The sequence below is a fragment of the Sporisorium graminicola genome, chromosome SGRAM_11 (genome assembly GCF_005498985.1).
Source record: "Sporisorium graminicola strain CBS 10092 chromosome SGRAM_11, whole genome shotgun sequence".
Classification (NCBI taxonomy): domain Eukaryota; kingdom Fungi; phylum Basidiomycota; class Ustilaginomycetes; order Ustilaginales; family Ustilaginaceae; genus Sporisorium; species Sporisorium graminicola.
Genome location: NC_043721.1, coordinates 353,541 through 369,484, shown reverse-complemented (window position 1 = coordinate 369,484; position 15,944 = coordinate 353,541). Strand labels below are relative to the sequence as shown.

The window sequence follows — 15,944 nt, the reverse complement described above, 5'->3', positions numbered from 1 at the left end:
GGATAGTTGAAGCAACGGTTATATACTCGGCGTAGCCGACGAGCGCTTGCTGCGCATCCAACACGTTTTCGTTTTCGCCATTTGCAACCAACAGTCAGGCACGTCACCCTTTGAATTCGCCATCCGTGCGTGGCGTGACCGAGGTGCGAATCCACCGAAGATCCAGCGAAAGTCGGAACCCTGGTTCTTCTTGCTTTGCCTTACCATTCGCCACTTTTACTCCAGCACGGGCCACAACGGTATAACTTAACTGCGAAATTCCTCAATTTTCTTCCACGCCTTTCCTTCTTCTTTTTGCAACTGCAGTTGCAGCCGATGAGGTCATTCGCCGATCCAAGAACGAAATCCTTCCTTGTCACCAGCACAAGGCGTGCTTCTTGCTGCTCTTTCTTTGTTGCCCGATCCAACGCTCAAGCCGATGCAATAGCATCGAGTTCAAGAACACGAGTGGCGCTGCCACCTGGATGATGACAGAGTGTGTTGTCAAGGTCAAAGGACGAGCAAGGCGCAAATGCGCCCAGCAATGTCTCGATTGGTGATCCTGCCACAGATTTCATGCGAAGGCTTTTTTCCCCTTTATGCTCTATCTACTGTGTTGTACCAACATCTGCGGCCATAGAACCTTGAAAGCACCGCATCCCGTCCGATCTGCGAAGTTAAGCAAGGTATCGCCTAGTCAGTACTGCGGTGGGGGACCACGCGGGAATCCTAGGTGCTGCAGTTTCTTTTTCTTTTTTTGGCCTTTTGCGCAGGTTCGGGAAACACCCACGCCACTCGGTGTCGACATGGCATCCTCCCGCTTGACACAGCAGACGTTTCCTTCCGGTTGGATAGCATCATCGATGCGTAAGTGGCATTGCTGCTACTACAGTACTACTTCTTCCTCCCTTTGCCCTTCCTCGCTGCGGAGGTCGGCTTTGCCCGCAGCTCGACGTCTCCCCCCTGGGCCTCTCCGCCCTCCTGATCCAGCTTGTCTCTCGCCTGCACAAAGAACATGAGATCGTTGACCTGCTCCTGCAGATCGGTCACTTGCGCCTTGAGCGCCTCTTCGCTCTCCTTGGTCCTCTCCAGACGCTCCATCAGCCCTTTGTTCATAGACCGTTCCGAGTGCAGGTCACGCTCGAGGGTGCGTGCCAGTTCGACTGCCCTCTCGGCTTTCTTATCGCTCTTCTCCTTGTCCCGCTTGAGCAGCTCGTTGGTGCGTTCCAGCTCCGTGGTGCGTGTAGACAGCTCGTCGATCTGCTTGGCCTTGTGCGTGAGCGTCGACAGCTCGCCCGTGAGCGAGGTGAGTTGCGCCTGGAACTGGTCCAGCTTGTCCTCGTAGAAGTGCCGCTGCGACTCGAGCTGCGACGTGAGCAAGTAGGAATACTCCATCCCGATGGCTTCCAGCTTTTCATCGGCGGAGCGACTAGAACCCACGCCTCGCGCTGCCGAGCCTTCGTGCGCTTCGGACGGCGCTTGCTTGTGCTCATGAGCGTACTGCTGCCGCCTCCCCTCGTCTTCTCTGCTCGACATGGTGGGCGGACCCGAGTGCTTGGTCCCGCTCGTCGACATGGCAGAGGCATAGCTCGCTGAGGCCGGCAGGGTCCTGCTACGCTCGGGTGTCGCTGTCGCAGAAGAAGCCGAGGGCAGCTCGACCAGCTTGCCATCGGCCTTGTTCTGGATGAGTCGATGCACGTATCCATCCCCCGCATAGTCCCAAACACGCTGCGTTTCAAGCTCGAGGCTGTACAGATGGCCCGTCTCGGAAAAGTGCCGGTGCGCGTGGCCCTGCTTATATCTTCCGCAGCCGACCGAAGCGCACACGAGACAGACCCACAGGTCCTGCTGCGTCTCGCATACTGCACAGCAGCTGGGCTCGTCGACGTCGCTTTCCGCGTCCGAGTTTGCATCTGCATCGGCGGTGCCGACGTTGCCATTGCGCGAAGGAGTGGATGGATCCATAGAGGACCGCGGCGTCCTACTGCGTCGGTGATGTGCCGATGGTTGTCCTGTTTGCGAATAGCGACACACGGGACATCGCGACTCACCCCACTTGGACAGACACGAGCAGTGAAACGTATGTTGACACGAGATGGTCATGAGCCCCGTCACGGAGCTGTCCATACGCTCGAGGCATACAGGACAAGTGGGCAGCTCGTGCGCAGACTGGTTGGCAGCATTGGTCGGCCACGGATCCGAATTAGTCAATGTGGGATAGCTGAAGGGGAGCGATGTATGCTTGGACACGGTCAGCGATGTGATGTAGACGACCTGGCAGATCTCTTGTGGATCCATGGCGTTGAAAGGCTGCCCATTGTACATCTTGTGAAAATCTTCGGCATCCTTTGCGTCGCGGAAGCGAATGAGCACCATACATCGATTGGGGTGCATGTCTCGAACCATTCGAAGGTGTGTGATGGCCTCTACGGCCGGCTCGATGTACGAGAGGAAGTGCGAGGCAGTGAGGTGGGAAGGTACCGCCAGGACCGCTACGACAGCACCGAGGTCTTGCTCCGGGATCTGGTTTTGCAGATCGGGGTGAATGGAAGTTGCGCCGGCTGGTCCAGTGGTTCTTGCAGCGGAAGCGGCTGCATCCTGCTTATCTCGAAAAAGATGGACGATACCGAAAGCGACCTCGGTGGCGCCGATGGTCATACCTTGAAACTTTTCGTTGCATGAAGCCAAGTTCTGCTGGTCCGCATCTCTTGAACCCGAAGCGTCGCCTTCGAAAGAGTCAGTCTTGTGGAAAGTCGCCACTGGCAACGCTACCTGTGGCTGCTTGGCGTGGAAGACATGTTTCCTCCTCTGTGGCCTGGCTGAACTAGAGGCAGAGGCAGCAGCAGCAGTAGCAGCAGTGCCAGAGTCAGCAGAAGCATAGCTTGAGCCGGCATGCTGAGACCGTGATGCTTCCGACATTTGGCCACCTCGAGCCCGCTCAGCCCAATCGATGCGGATGGGTCCGAAACGGATATCGATGGGCGATCCGAATGATTTGGTTGATCTGTCTCGATTGATGAAGCTGCGATGCGAGCGGCTTGCCAGACCGTGTTGACCTTGCAGCGCTGAATCCGGTAAGCGGTCAAAGACGTTGTCGAGGACGACTCTGATATCGCTCTGGAATGGCGCTGGCTTCAGGGAAGGGTGCGGTTGAAAGAGGGAGAGATGGATCGAGTAGGTCTCTTGTTGCTCGAGGAAGAATGCGGCGGTTTGTGGAGCTGACTTGCGAGCCTTGCTTGGCATTATGTCCAAGGCCGCGACCCGCTGTTTGGAGGTGTCTGTAGCCACGTATCAACTACAGCTGATAGAGGTGTTGATGTCGTGAGTGCGGTAACGTTGGTGAGCAAGATCGAAGTGCAGTGCACTTTCAACGCAGCCTGCCGCGAAATTCGAGTTGCTGCGCTTCTACTGTACTCCACTTTCTCTCCCTCACACGGCGCCACAAAAATCCAAATTGGACCCTGAATCATCTCAGGCACGTGACGCTCAGAATCCTTAACGCGCTCTCGTGTTGCAGAAGAGCATGCTGGTGTTGTTGCACTCTCACGACACAAACTCCTTGTCACAGTCAAACCGTCACTGTCTTGGCCTCTCTGAAGCAGCGGAGGGTCGACGAGACTGAGATAGAAAATGAGCCTTACGGCTATTGGCGGGTGTCCTACGTGTCGGCTCGAGATAACATTTGAAGCGACGCTATAAAGCGGTGTTGTGTAACTCACTTGTATGAACTCATCATGTGTGCCAGGTCAGTTCGATCCGAGAAAAACCGGACCTCGGTCGATTCTGTTGACCGGCAGGCAGCACAGTCTGACGAGCAAGAAGCGGAGGAGGAAGCAAAGAACAAAGACCGAGCCTGAAATTCTCTGAGCCTTAAAAAGCAATAACGCGGCGGACAGAAGGGCTCTCGGCCAGTCATGCAATGTAGATCCAACTGAACCCATTCGAGTCGCTTCTGCATCCACCACTTACATCACATGCATCTTCTCTGAACTTTGCCTCACGGCGGCCACAGGCGACACAGGATCCGCAAGTCAAGGCCACGATCGTCTACCTGAATTTGCAATTCGTTCGCACTTTCTAGGAACATCCTCTGCACTGGCTCCTCTTTGGCGTTCATGTATTGCGAAACTCGACTCCACTTCTAAGCGCTGCTGCTGCTGCTGCTGCTGCTACGTCTTCAGCCACTGTGATCGTGTGCGCTTGTACTTTTCGACGCTACTAGTGCTACCGGACCCGGCCACTGCCCCTGCTCTTCTCTTTTCGTTCCTCTCCTTGCTTTTACTTTGTTACTTTCCGGTACGGAGATCACTAGCCACCATGCCTCCATCCATCATATCGAGTTCCAACAATACACCTAGCAGGTATCCGCACCATCCATCGCAGCCATTAAAAACAGCGAAGGACGATTTCAGCCCCGGTGCATCGCGCCCCAACACCATGACGCGCACCGTGGATCTCGAGGCGACCATTGAAGAGTGGGTCAACGGTCTCACCTCTCCTCTGTCCACGCCATCCGAACGCATCATCATCCTCAACGACATCGAAAAGATGCTCGTCACCGTGTCAGATCCATCGAGGAGAACAATGGCGACCTTCTTGCCCTCTGTCAATCAGACCACTGCCATGTTTTGGGCGTTGCAGGCCACTGCCGGGTACAGCCTTGCCGAGGTGCTTCTCGCCCATGTCTACCGACTGCACCTCGACCTCGAACGCGAGAACGAGGTTTGCAAGGCATCAGAGGTCTCGATGCCCTCGGGGAGCTCGTGTTCGCTCGACTCGCATTCCACAAACTTGCAAGGCTTGGGACTCGAGCCAGCAGTATGTTCACCAAAACTCCATCCAAATGCGTCTCATGCCATGTCGGATGTGCAACGCCAGCGCGTCCATTTGATCGTCTCGGAGATCTGTATCGCCATCACTATCCTCCAGGGACTCACCCTGTGCAGCAAGGCAAGTAAACGGATCACACAGCGTAAATCGGCCCTTGAGCTCTTACTGCAGATCGCGCTTGCCGAATACTGCACGAGCCTTCTCCCGCCCATTCTGTGCCCGACCCCAGCATCCGCTGCTTTGACGCCAACATCACCATCGTTCGCACTTCCTCACTCGCCTTCCACACCGACCAACAGCTCTTCCTTTTCCTCTAGCCCATCCAAAAAGCCCGCACCAGAAGGTGCCAATGATGCACCGCTCTCTTTACCCTCCGGATTCGCACTCGACCTACTCATGTGCATCCTCGTCGACAGCGACGTGGCCCAAGAACGCTTCAGCGACATGGGCGGCATCCACCAGATCGTCCAACTCAGTCACAAATGCGCCGACACCGTCACGACACCTGCCAGCACGCCCACCACCGCTACAAGTCCCAGCTTCGCGCAGGCTGTAGCAAGGTCCAGCCACGTAACGGCTCTCAAGCAGACGGATCTGCTGTGTTTGGAGTTCCGCTACTTCTGGTCACAGTTGCTCCAGCAGGGCGAGAGGGCGTCGAGGCGGTCGAGTTTGGAAGGCATTGCTTCGGCCGCTACGAGCTTTTACAGTGCTGCGGAGGATGCGGGCGAGTCAACGACGCCCAAGGCGAGTCCCAAGAAGCGCGTCTCGAGGGTGAACCTTCGAGAGCAGCGCAAAGAGCAGGAGGAAAAGGAGGCCGCGGGAGAGACTCCGAAAGCTACGGCGCGGAGGAGAGTCGTTGCGCCGACGACGGTGCGCGCGACAAGCGAAGAGGCCCCCTCCCGACCGAGAGCCTCGCGCGACGATTCAGAGATGCCAGCACGAGGTGTATCCGGCTCCCCACGAAAGCTGCGCCATAGTGCGTCGGTGGCAGAACTGCGTCAGAAGCCCGTCAGTCTATCCAAATCGAGTGTAACCCCTCCTCCCGTACCACCACTCCCAACACTTCCGACCACCGACTCGCCGCTATCGTACACCTCGGACGCCCTCGCTTCGTCTCGGCGTCACCGTCAGGCGACGACGCGTCCATCTACGTCTACGTCCGACTCACGGCCGCTCTCCCGGAACGACCGCAAAGAAGATCGCGTTCGACGATCGACCGTTTCCGAAGCCAATCCAGCACCGCCTGCGCTGCCCTCACGGGATGAAGGGAACGAGCGGCAGCGGCTGAGCAAGTTCAACGCCTCCCGTCCGGGTATGTCGTCGCGCGATCGACCGCGAATTCCGTCGCCACTGAAAGCACGCACACCCGCCCAGGAGGTAGCTGAACTCGAAGACCGCATCCGACGCAAGCAGGCGCTTGCCAGTCAGCAGGCGATCCCGTACCGCCGGCTGAGATCCTCGACCACAAGCACGCCGTTCGACGCCGCAGCCGCGCGACAGGGCATGGGACGAGAACCAACAGAGCCCATAGACGCGGACGAAAACCGCAATCCTTTCCATGCAGCAGCAGTGGACATGTTTGCGGGCAGCAAGGGAAGGGTTTCCGGCGAGGGCTTGGTGTCGTCTGCGTCGCAGAGGAGTGGAGGGATGGCGAGCGCTGCTTCGGCTGTGTTTGGTAGCAGTGGCGGGTACAGCAACGAGCGGACGAGTTTGTCTAGGATTCCACCGAGTCCGGCTGTCAGGCGAGCTCAGCTGGCTAGAGCGAGATCGTTGTCGCCAACCAAGCTTTCGCTGCCTTTCACTCCAACACCCGCCGCCGCACTGCGTGATGTGTAGGTGAGTGCAGTGCTACCAGTAACATCCAACCTCGTGCTGCTTTTCTCTCGCAACTCGTCTTCCGTTTCTTCTATCATGAGTATCATTTTTAGCATTATCTTTCACAAGCACAACACACATGACATGCATCGTTCATACTGCATCCGTAAGCAAATTGCAAGCAATCTGTCCAGTATCGGTCTCTGGTCCCGGTGTCGAACGGCGTGATTATGAGTCGTTAGGAGGGCAGCGCTAAAAGTTCAAAGTTGTTGCTGAAAACGGTGTAACAAAAATGATTTTCAGAGGGACCTTTCGCTGCGGAAGCGTGATCGACCGATTTTGGCTGGTTCGGTGCGGAAAGCGGGAAGAAAAATTCACGCCGCGTGAAGAATCTGCTTTGACCCCAATGACGCCTTGCCTTCTCTCCACCACCATCCGACCTTTGCCGTAAGTAGCAGCCTTTCACCTTCACCTCGTCGTCATCGCAACCATCGCACCTCGTCGAGCAGCAGTTATTCGACGTGGACCCTGTGCAGCCCTGCGTTTCAACAGCTACCCGCTCGGCTGCTGGTCCTGTTTGCGGCAGCACGTCTATACCGCTTGCTCCTCCTGCGTCTCGAGGTCCCACCTCTTTGGCTCGGAGCACGACCACTGGCCGGTCCCTGGGCGATCCACCTTTAATGATGAACACCATATTTGACTATAAGGAATCTCGTTAGTCCTAACCCAATTTGAGGACAATCAAATTTCCATTCAAGTTTCAGCCTTGTCTGATCTCTTACGACTCCCTAAACCAATGGCTTGCGATGACGACCATGTCCAGACGTCTCGGAACGCGAGAGCTCTAGGTGCTGACCACTTCTTCTTTCGTCTTCTGGCGTCCCACCTCGCGCTTCGTAGTCTTGTCATGCAAATGCCAATGCTTTTTCCACCGCAAACCCTGTTCCATGTCCGAGACCGTGATAAGTTACCCGACCCAATCCTCAATCTTGAGCTCGCCGACACCGTCCCGATTTGAGTCAGACTCGCCGTCTCTCCCTTCCTCCTTGTCTCATACACACACACACACACAATTTTTATACCATACTGACCGGATAGCTTGGATCTGAGTGTGAACAAAAGGATACAAGTACAATTGAGTGTTGTTTTCATCGTGCTTCTCTTTCTCCTGCCCAATGGCCTCTAGTAGGGCCACTGCGGCCTACTGGCACCCTGCTGCTGCTGCTGCTGCTGTTGTTGTTGTTGCTGTTGTTGTGCCGGCGGCGGGGGATGCGAGGGATACACCCGCGGCGGGGGCCCCTGCTCATACTGGCCGTACGCCGACGCTGCGTGATGGCCGCGGTGCATCATGTGCTCCGGAGACGGAGGTGTGCGCCCATAATGCTGCGGCACACCCGCACCGTTGCTATACCCCCTCGACGCGCCGTCGTGCGGATAGGCTGGATAGGTAGCCGCATGCTCATACGGATGCGCGTAGCCCGGATACCCTCTGCCATCGCTCGAGTAGGCATCGAGGTGCGGAGGAGCAGCGTGGTGGAACGATCGGCCATAGTCGTACTCTTCGGCACTGGAACCGCCGAGATAGCTGGGTCGCATACCGTAGTTGCCATACGCCTGATGGTGGTGCATGGGCGTCGGCTGATGCTGATCACGGCGGTAGTCATAGTCGAGCATATCCCCTCCCTGCGGCGCTTTGGAACCTACGCCCACGCCGTGAGACATCTCGACGTCAGTCATCTCGACATCTCGGTAGTGACTATCGCCGTTCGGATAGTGACCTCTTTGCCCTCCCTGCTCTGGCTGCAAAAGCTGCTGGTGGTGAGACCCATACTCCGACTGCGACTGCGGCTGCTCGTGCTCCTCGACCTGCTCACCATTCGCTCCCTCGCCATCCTGTTGCACGCGGCCCTTTTTCCACAGCCGAGCACCTGGCGGAGGCGGTCTCTTCCTTTTCTTGCTCTCCCGCTGTCGGTTTCGAGCTTTGATCGAGTTGACGGGACTCGCAGCTCGATTAGGCAACGCAGAGACGACATCGCCTTCCGCCACAGCAGCGACCATAGGAGTCTGTGCAACCGAAGCGATCGCGCTGGGGGCGTCTCTGGGTAGCTCGGCCACTTGATTGGCGAGTCGCATCTGTCGGGCCCACAGACTTTCGTCTGCATCCTCGTCCGAGTCGATGTCGCCATCGCGCACAGAGACGACCTCGGAGACCAGACCGTCATGAGAGGACATGACCACCTCGGCGTCGTCGATGGCCTGCATGCGCGGTGAGCTGTACACCGAGCTGAACGAAGGCAGCGATGAGATGCCCGATGACGAGGAGGCGTAGGAAGAGTCCGAATCGTAGTCTTGCTCGTCGTCCGAACCCTCACCGTCTTCGTCCGAGTCAGAATCGTACAAAGAGACGCCGTCTGCTTGTCCCTCGGCCATTGCAATACCTGCGTGTGCTTCCTCCTGCCCCGCAGAGTCGTCGTTGGTCTGCGTCTGAGCTTCGTCCGCTTGCGGACCCAATTGCTTTCCGAGCACCTCGGTCCGCAGCCCTCGCGAGTGCCGCTTGTGTGCTCGCAGCGCAGTCTGCATCTTGCGAATGTCAGCACGAACGAGCGGATCGTCGAGCTCGGGATACTTTGCTGCAGAGACAAACTTGCCGTAGCGCTTGTAGAGCTCTGCAACCTCTGCATCAGCCATACCCTCGCCATCAGGCACCCAGATGCCGTCGATGAGTTTGGCCAAGCCGCGTGTCTTTCTGCGATGCACTTGAACCAAATCGAGCTCCATCTCGGCCTGCCACCGTGAATGGCTGGCCTTAAGCATTGCTTTGCGGTACAGCTCGCCCGCTCGGTCGTCGATGAAGGTCGACCAGGCCAGCTTGCGGTCGCACGTCCAAATACGGTCCACTTCTGCTTTGCGCATCTCGAGCTGGAGTCGAAGCCGTGCGAGCTCGCCTGCTCTCCACTCGTCGACGACATGGTCGAAGCTAGCCAGATACCGCACGTTTTCGTACAGCTCGTCGTTGGCTTGCATTTCTGCAAGATACTCTGCTTCTTCTCGGTCGTAAAGGCCTTGTGTGTCGAGCGTTTTGAGCGGATCGAGTTGCTTCGGGTCAAATTTCGCGCTCGCATTGCGTTGCTGTTGCTCTGTGATAGGTGTCGTCGAGGTTGGCGCTGTGGATGCATGCGGCGAGGAGGGGCCCGAGAGGATCTCGAGATCAAAGGCAGCTAGCTGAGCAATCTGCGTGAGCCGATCGAGCTCGGTGGTGTCCAGTTTGGGGATGGCGTCGGCACAGGCTTGTAGAAACTGCGAAGCCATTTCATCCTCCTGCGTCCATTCCTGCATGAAGACCGGTAAAGAATCCTGCGGTCCGGGCGGCGGCGTTGGGATGAGCTCTGGCGTTGGAGAATGCGGCTTGGAAGGACTGGGTCCACTCATGAGCGCAGAGATGGACATGATGTTGCCTCGAGGCCGGAAGGCGGGCGACATTGGTTGATCCACTGGCTCGTCGACTTTGGCGGTGGCCCACGTGTAAATGTCAGACTGTGGAACATCGTTGGGTTGGTAAATTCCCTGGGAGCCGCTAGGACAGTACGGAGGGACACCGTTGTAGCTCGGCCGGACGGTGTCCATGAGCGCGACTTCGGGGGAAGATTCGGGTGAGTAGGCTGGCCGAGGCGGAAGGGGCGCTCTGATCGAAAGTGGTGGAGACTGCGGAGGCTCGGCTTTGACAAGGATGGACTGCGTGTGGGTAGAGGTGCTCGCGCTGGGAGCAGGTTGTAGGTCGTGCATTCCAAAGTAGTCTGCCGGTGTAGCTGCGCGACTGGGATCAAGAGAAGCGCCCGGAGCGCCTTTGGTAATGTTTGGTGGAGCTAGCTTCGCATCGAGGTGATCGTCATCATCGGGCGAGGGTGAGTTGAATTGGGAGCGAAGTTGAACAAGCGACTTGTGTGGAACCATGTCGAGATGGGCCTGCAGCTGGTAGGACATGATGCAAAGCTGACGATAGAGTCTACATTAGGAGAATGGCGAGGAGCGCGCTCGATGTCAGCAACGCGCAGTGCAATGGTCGAGGTCAAAGTGGGTCGAATACTTACTCTAGCTTTGCGTCGTCATCGGGGCCTTCGGGATCTGTCTCCTTGACCTTGTTCTTGGTGGTCGTACGCTTGAGTTTGGTAGGACCACGCTCGATGGGTGGACGGAAGCCCCTGCCTCCAGAGCGGGTGCGACGATCCGAGTCTTTCGCATTGAAGACGAGGTTCTCGAGATAAGGGGAGAAGCCGAATAGTGCCAAGTTGGGCAGCGAAGACGAGTCGGAAGAAGTGGTAGTGACAGCCTTGGCGACTCTCGCGGATCTCCTTCTGTCATTCTGATCGAGACTTGGCAAGGCGGATACGGAGGCAACTGGCGTAGCCGGATTGCGTTCACGTCTCTGACGCTTCGCGCGCCCTGACGGAGTACGTGTGGGAGTGGTGGCACGTGAGGAGTTGGCAGTACCATCGAGCGAGTCGTGCTTGATACCAAAGAGGAGGGAGGGTGGAACGGGAGTGGTAGCAAGGCTGCGGGAGCGGGAGACGCCTGGATGCGGACTTTGAACGGCAGGTGCCTTTTTGTTCCGGCGATGAATGGCGGAAAGCAATTCCGCGGCCGCGGGGGGGACCGAGGCCGAAGCAGGGTCTGAATGATTAGACGGCGGGATGGCGGAGAGGGCATCGGATGCGAGTTGGAGTGTGCTGACGGTGGAGGTGGGTTGAGCAGTTTGCGCTCCTGGACTCGTGCTTGCGGATAGTGATGTAGAAGGATCTGTGACGGAAAGTGGGAGGGACGCAATGTTGGATTGCGGGCCGACCTGGGCGACTTTGTTAGGTGCAGGTGCAGGTGTGGAGTGGGACGCTGTTTGCGTGCCGTTCTGAGCCTCGGCGGGGCCGACGGGGCCTGCGTTTAGCGCCGAGGGATCGTCGTCGCGCGACTCGCTGGCCGCGTCCGACATGGTGGAAGTCGCGTGCACCTGTGTAGCATTAGGTGTGGGCGACGACGAGTCAGGTGCGGGTGGTGCTAGAGCAGATTTGGATGGGCCTGCTGTGACTTCGGGGGAGATCACAGAAGGTGGCGTAGCTAGGGGCAATGACGATGATGCTACCGCACGAGTTGCCGCATTGGTAAGGGTATCTGCAGACGCTACCTGCGTGGAAGACGGCAAGGTGGGCAGCAACGGCAGCGGCGACGACGATGCCGGTGAAGAAGAAGCCGTGTTGTGCGAGGTATGAAATTGGTGTGGAGATGATCGAGTTGGAGGTGTAGAAGAGCGCATCCGAGGATTTGCAGTGCGCTTGGCGTGATGCAGAAGAGCAGGAAAGAGTGCACAGAGTGACACGCCGCCGTCGCCCGCTTAATTATTTTTTGGCAGGCAGACAGGAAGCAAAGGAACGACCGAAAGCAAGCAGCGAAGCAAGCGCGAACACTGAAAAAGCTTCGGATCGAGATCGGAGCCCAGAACCGCCGTCTTGAAACGCGAGCCAAACCACCGTCTCGAAAATGCGAAATGGAGGTCGTTCGACAAGAGCAACCCGACCAACGATGGAAAAAAGGCAAGCTGAGACAGATCCAGCTTCAGACGACTGTCAACCAGGCGTGGAAGCGAACGGATTAATTATTTTTTAGAAATAAAAAATAAATAGTGCTCGCTTGATGCGTGGCGGGCGGAGAATGCTGGAGCGGCGGAGTGCTTTCAGGCGAGACGAGATGGCGGCGATACAGCGAAATATGAGTGGGGAGGCGCAGAGAGGCGGCTGCGGGAAGAGGTGGATTAAACAATCGTCGGAATCGGGCGAACAAGGCCGTTGGCGAATGAATAGCTAACCGTTCGCTTCGTGTCGAGGGGGTTAGTCGGAAGGGTGGGCTGAGAGCAAGCGAGCAATCAAACAGTCGCAATGCTGCAAGGTGAACCCTAGCCGACACGAGGCGTAGCAGTCACAGAGAGTGAACGCTGAAAGTGATCGCGGATCTTTCGCTGTGCGAGAAAGCAGAGATCACATACAATGCCAAATGCGACAAAGGAGGGAAACGGCAAATGGCTTGTGGCTGCTGTTGTAAGACGGGAGAGTTATGCAGCCATCCGATCAGGCAAAAGTGCCCAACGAACGTATGGATGTGATAGTGTATGCAGTCGCAAAGGGGGCGCTGATCAATACACTACACCCACCTGGTAAAGGGTAGTCGCAGATGCAAAGGGCTACGATAAGAAAGGCCAACAGAACAAAAGCGGTGATGGAAGAGGCAGGGTGGAAAGGTGGTGATGGTGGTGGTGGTGGCCAAGGTCTGACGAAAGACGACGATGTAGCAGAGATCCGGGACTCTCTCTCACAGCGGCACATCCGACCGGAGGCTCGCGACGCAAACACACGCTCTAGAACAGAGTCGCTAGGGCAAATTTAAAAATGAGACTGACAGACAGTCAGACAGATGCACACGGAGAGTATGAGCTGCCATCTTGCCTAGCCCGGTCGACTCGCTTTCTTCTGGCCCATCCCCCGCACACTCAGGGCGGCCTGCAGTGAATGAACTCCTCCATCCCTTCAAGCACGATGACTATCGCAACCCTCGACAATCGCTAGTTCATCTTTGTCATTGAGGGGGACAACTGGACGCCATTCGAGGGAGGTACACACCCATACACCTTACAGCATGGATGTTTTGCACACCGTACTCGATGCGTACTCGATGACGATTCGGTAACGAATGAGAAGAGCCCTTACCCACTGAGCAATGCGCAAGGCAGCGCGAAACCGTTCCATGTGGCCTGGTGCCTCTCGTCTGCACTTGGTTCCGAAGAATTGGGCAGAAGCCGAGTCAATCATCGTGACCCTGTTTTTTCTTTTGCATCAATCCCGCCGCCCTTGCGCAGCTTGTTCACCCGCCTCGCTCGCTCATTTTGCATTGGCGGCGACGATCTATTTTTTCCTTTTCTCTTTTGATTTTTATTTTTCCATTGAGCCCGTCAATCTCACATGGATAGAGGGCAGCGATCACAATCGAGATGTGTATTTCAAGATCGAATCGGACGATGTGATGATGATTCTGATTGTTCCTGTTCGGCGACTTTGACGAGAAAGCGCGCGGTGACATTCTCGGTCAATATCGACTCCGACTCCATGCGGGGGAGACAGCCAGCATGGACCAAGCACTTGGCAACTTTCTGGCATTGTTTGTCTTTCCCACGAGCTTGAAGCGCGACAACGCTGCCCTGTCTGTTGTTACACATCGCACCATAGAAGACTCAAGACAAAGCGAGTCTTACTGTCGGAAGCTCGCCGTCGGCCGCTCCTCTGTCGCTGTGAAGTCCCGTTCCCCCACGTCGGATTTTCCCCACGCTCTTTCGGCTCTACCATTTCATCGCTTGGTTGTAGGAAGCACAATGATTCAGCGTCGTTCGGTCGAGTCTACGAGTGCATCCCCCCCCCCTGAGCCACAGGAAAGCATCTTTGCTTCCCTAGCTTTCCACCACCACCTCAGTCTGACTCGTCACCCGTCCTGACCCGAGCTCCACTGTTCTTCCGCCATGTCGTTTGCAAGCTTCGCAAAGTCGCTCCCGCCTTCTCTCAGCCTTGCGGGTCGAACCGCTTTGGTCACGGGCTCCTCGTCCGGAATTGGAAGACAGACCGTACGTTCACGTTCACGCTTGCTGTCTGCTTTTCTAAAGCTTCGCTGTAGAGCTGAGCCTGACTTTTGCCCTTCTACCGAACCAAACAGGCCCTCCACCTAGCTCGTGCTGGCGCCAGCGTTCTTTGCACCGATCTGGTAGGTAGTAATCCTCATCGAATTTGTCGTGACACCCAGATGTACTGACCTTCTGCTTACCATCATTCGCTGCTACAGCAACCAGAACCGCTCGGCGCCCAAAAAGTCCCTTCTGAGGGTTCTCGACATGTCCCTACTCACGAGCGTCAGTTGACTTTCAGTTGGCGTCCAGTACAAGCAAACGCTGACGACCATGATGGCGCTGACCCTTAAACCTGTTCCATCTTCTGTCTGCACGTATGCACAACAGTGATCAACAAACTTGGAGGACACGCCGACTTTCAGAAGCTCAATGTCACTTCGGAGTCAGACTTTAAAGCCGCCATCGACAAGAGCGTCTCGTTCGGAAACGGAAGACTCGATATGTAAGTCGAACGTCAGTCCTACCACTTGGTGTCGCCTGGATAATCTTGACTGATCTTTCGCCATGTACTTCATCGCCTTTCCACAGTCTGGTCAACAATGCAGGGTAAGCGTTCTTTCTTGTTCGCTTGTCTTATCGAAACGAAGAAGATACCAAGTACTGACACATTCCGTGGCTCTATCGATACGTTCAGCGTAACCGCCTTCTCGTAAGTTGTCCTCCGGAGGTTAGCCATCACGACCGTCCCGTGTCAGTCCTGGGCGACGCAACTGACGGCAAAGCACTTGCTTCGTATTTTGCAACTCGAACAGCGGTGGCATCGAGCACGAATCCATCGACACGCTCGACAAGCTTATGCAGATCAACATCAAGGGTGTCTGGATCGGCACCAAGCTTGCTGTAAGTACCACCCGCCAAATTCTCTTGCCAGTTTGACCCGTCCTCGTACTGACTAGCTTTCACCTCAATTCGGTCTCTGCGCACACATACCTCCTCGCAGGTTCAACAAATGCTGACCCAAGAACCCGTCCCCTTCCCCGCAGACCTCGAGGAGGACCTTGACAGCTTCAACGACGTACCCCCCAGCGTCCCCCTCCGTGCTGCGTACCATGCGCAGCCCGGCTCGCCTATCTCCACCGTTGGCCGTCGGGACAACGACAAGGGTGCGCGTGGAAGCCGTGGCAACATCATCCAGATTGCCTCGATCCACGGCCTGATCGGTGGGCCCTCGGAGCCTGCGTACTGTGCCAGTAAGGGCGCGGTGGTCAATCTGACCCGTCAGGTCGCGTGCGATTATGCGCCGCATAGGATCAATGTCAATGCGATTGCTCCGGGGTATCTGGCGGGCACGGCGATGGTTGCGGATATCAGTCCCGAGATCGCGGCGCAGAGACCGACGTACTGGCCGCACCAGGGGTCGGCAAGGGATGTGGCTCATGGAGTTATGTAAGTCAGGACGGGGAGGACAAGCTGTGAGACAGGGTACAGTGCTGATTTTCCTTTGGTTGCGTTGTGCGCATGTTTGGATGACAGGTTCTTTGCTAGGGACGCTCCTTGGTGTACGGGCAGCATCCTGCCTATTGACGGCGGCACCACTGCTCGCTAGAAGTTCTTCTCGATCCCTTCCGCTCATGTCATGTCCAGCCAAGCCACGAACGCTTGATACAAA

General features: G+C 56.7%; 4 protein-coding genes across 4 annotated transcripts; 2 read left to right on the top strand and 2 right to left on the bottom strand.

The window, feature by feature from the left end:
* Positions 1-873: 873 nt before the first annotated feature.
* Positions 874-3,222, bottom strand: EX895_001428 (uncharacterized protein; the record flags this gene model as incomplete). Its single annotated transcript, XM_029882027.1, has 1 exon — positions 874-3,222. One exon carries the CDS (start codon positions 3,220-3,222, stop codon positions 874-876), a length of 2,349 nt encoding a protein of 782 aa, XP_029741628.1.
* Positions 3,223-4,296: 1,074 nt separating this feature from the next.
* Positions 4,297-6,645, top strand: EX895_001427 (uncharacterized protein; the record flags this gene model as incomplete). Its single annotated transcript, XM_029882026.1, has 1 exon — positions 4,297-6,645. One exon carries the CDS (start codon positions 4,297-4,299, stop codon positions 6,643-6,645), a length of 2,349 nt encoding a protein of 782 aa, XP_029741627.1.
* Positions 6,646-7,806: 1,161 nt separating this feature from the next.
* EX895_001426 (uncharacterized protein) lies at positions 7,807-11,926 on the bottom strand (the record flags this gene model as incomplete). Its single annotated transcript, XM_029882025.1, has 2 exons — positions 7,807-10,627; positions 10,713-11,926. 2 exons carry the CDS (start codon positions 11,924-11,926, stop codon positions 7,807-7,809), a joined length of 4,035 nt encoding a protein of 1,344 aa, XP_029741626.1.
* A 2,247-nt stretch (positions 11,927-14,173) lies between these two features.
* Positions 14,174-15,881, top strand: EX895_001425 (uncharacterized protein; the record flags this gene model as incomplete). The annotated part of the gene is made up of 9 exons (XM_029882024.1): positions 14,174-14,275; positions 14,365-14,412; positions 14,491-14,557; positions 14,663-14,777; positions 14,864-14,881; positions 14,970-14,984; positions 15,088-15,175; positions 15,276-15,721; positions 15,809-15,881. 9 exons carry the CDS (start codon positions 14,174-14,176, stop codon positions 15,879-15,881), a joined length of 972 nt encoding a protein of 323 aa, XP_029741625.1.
* Positions 15,882-15,944: the final 63 nt, after the last annotated feature.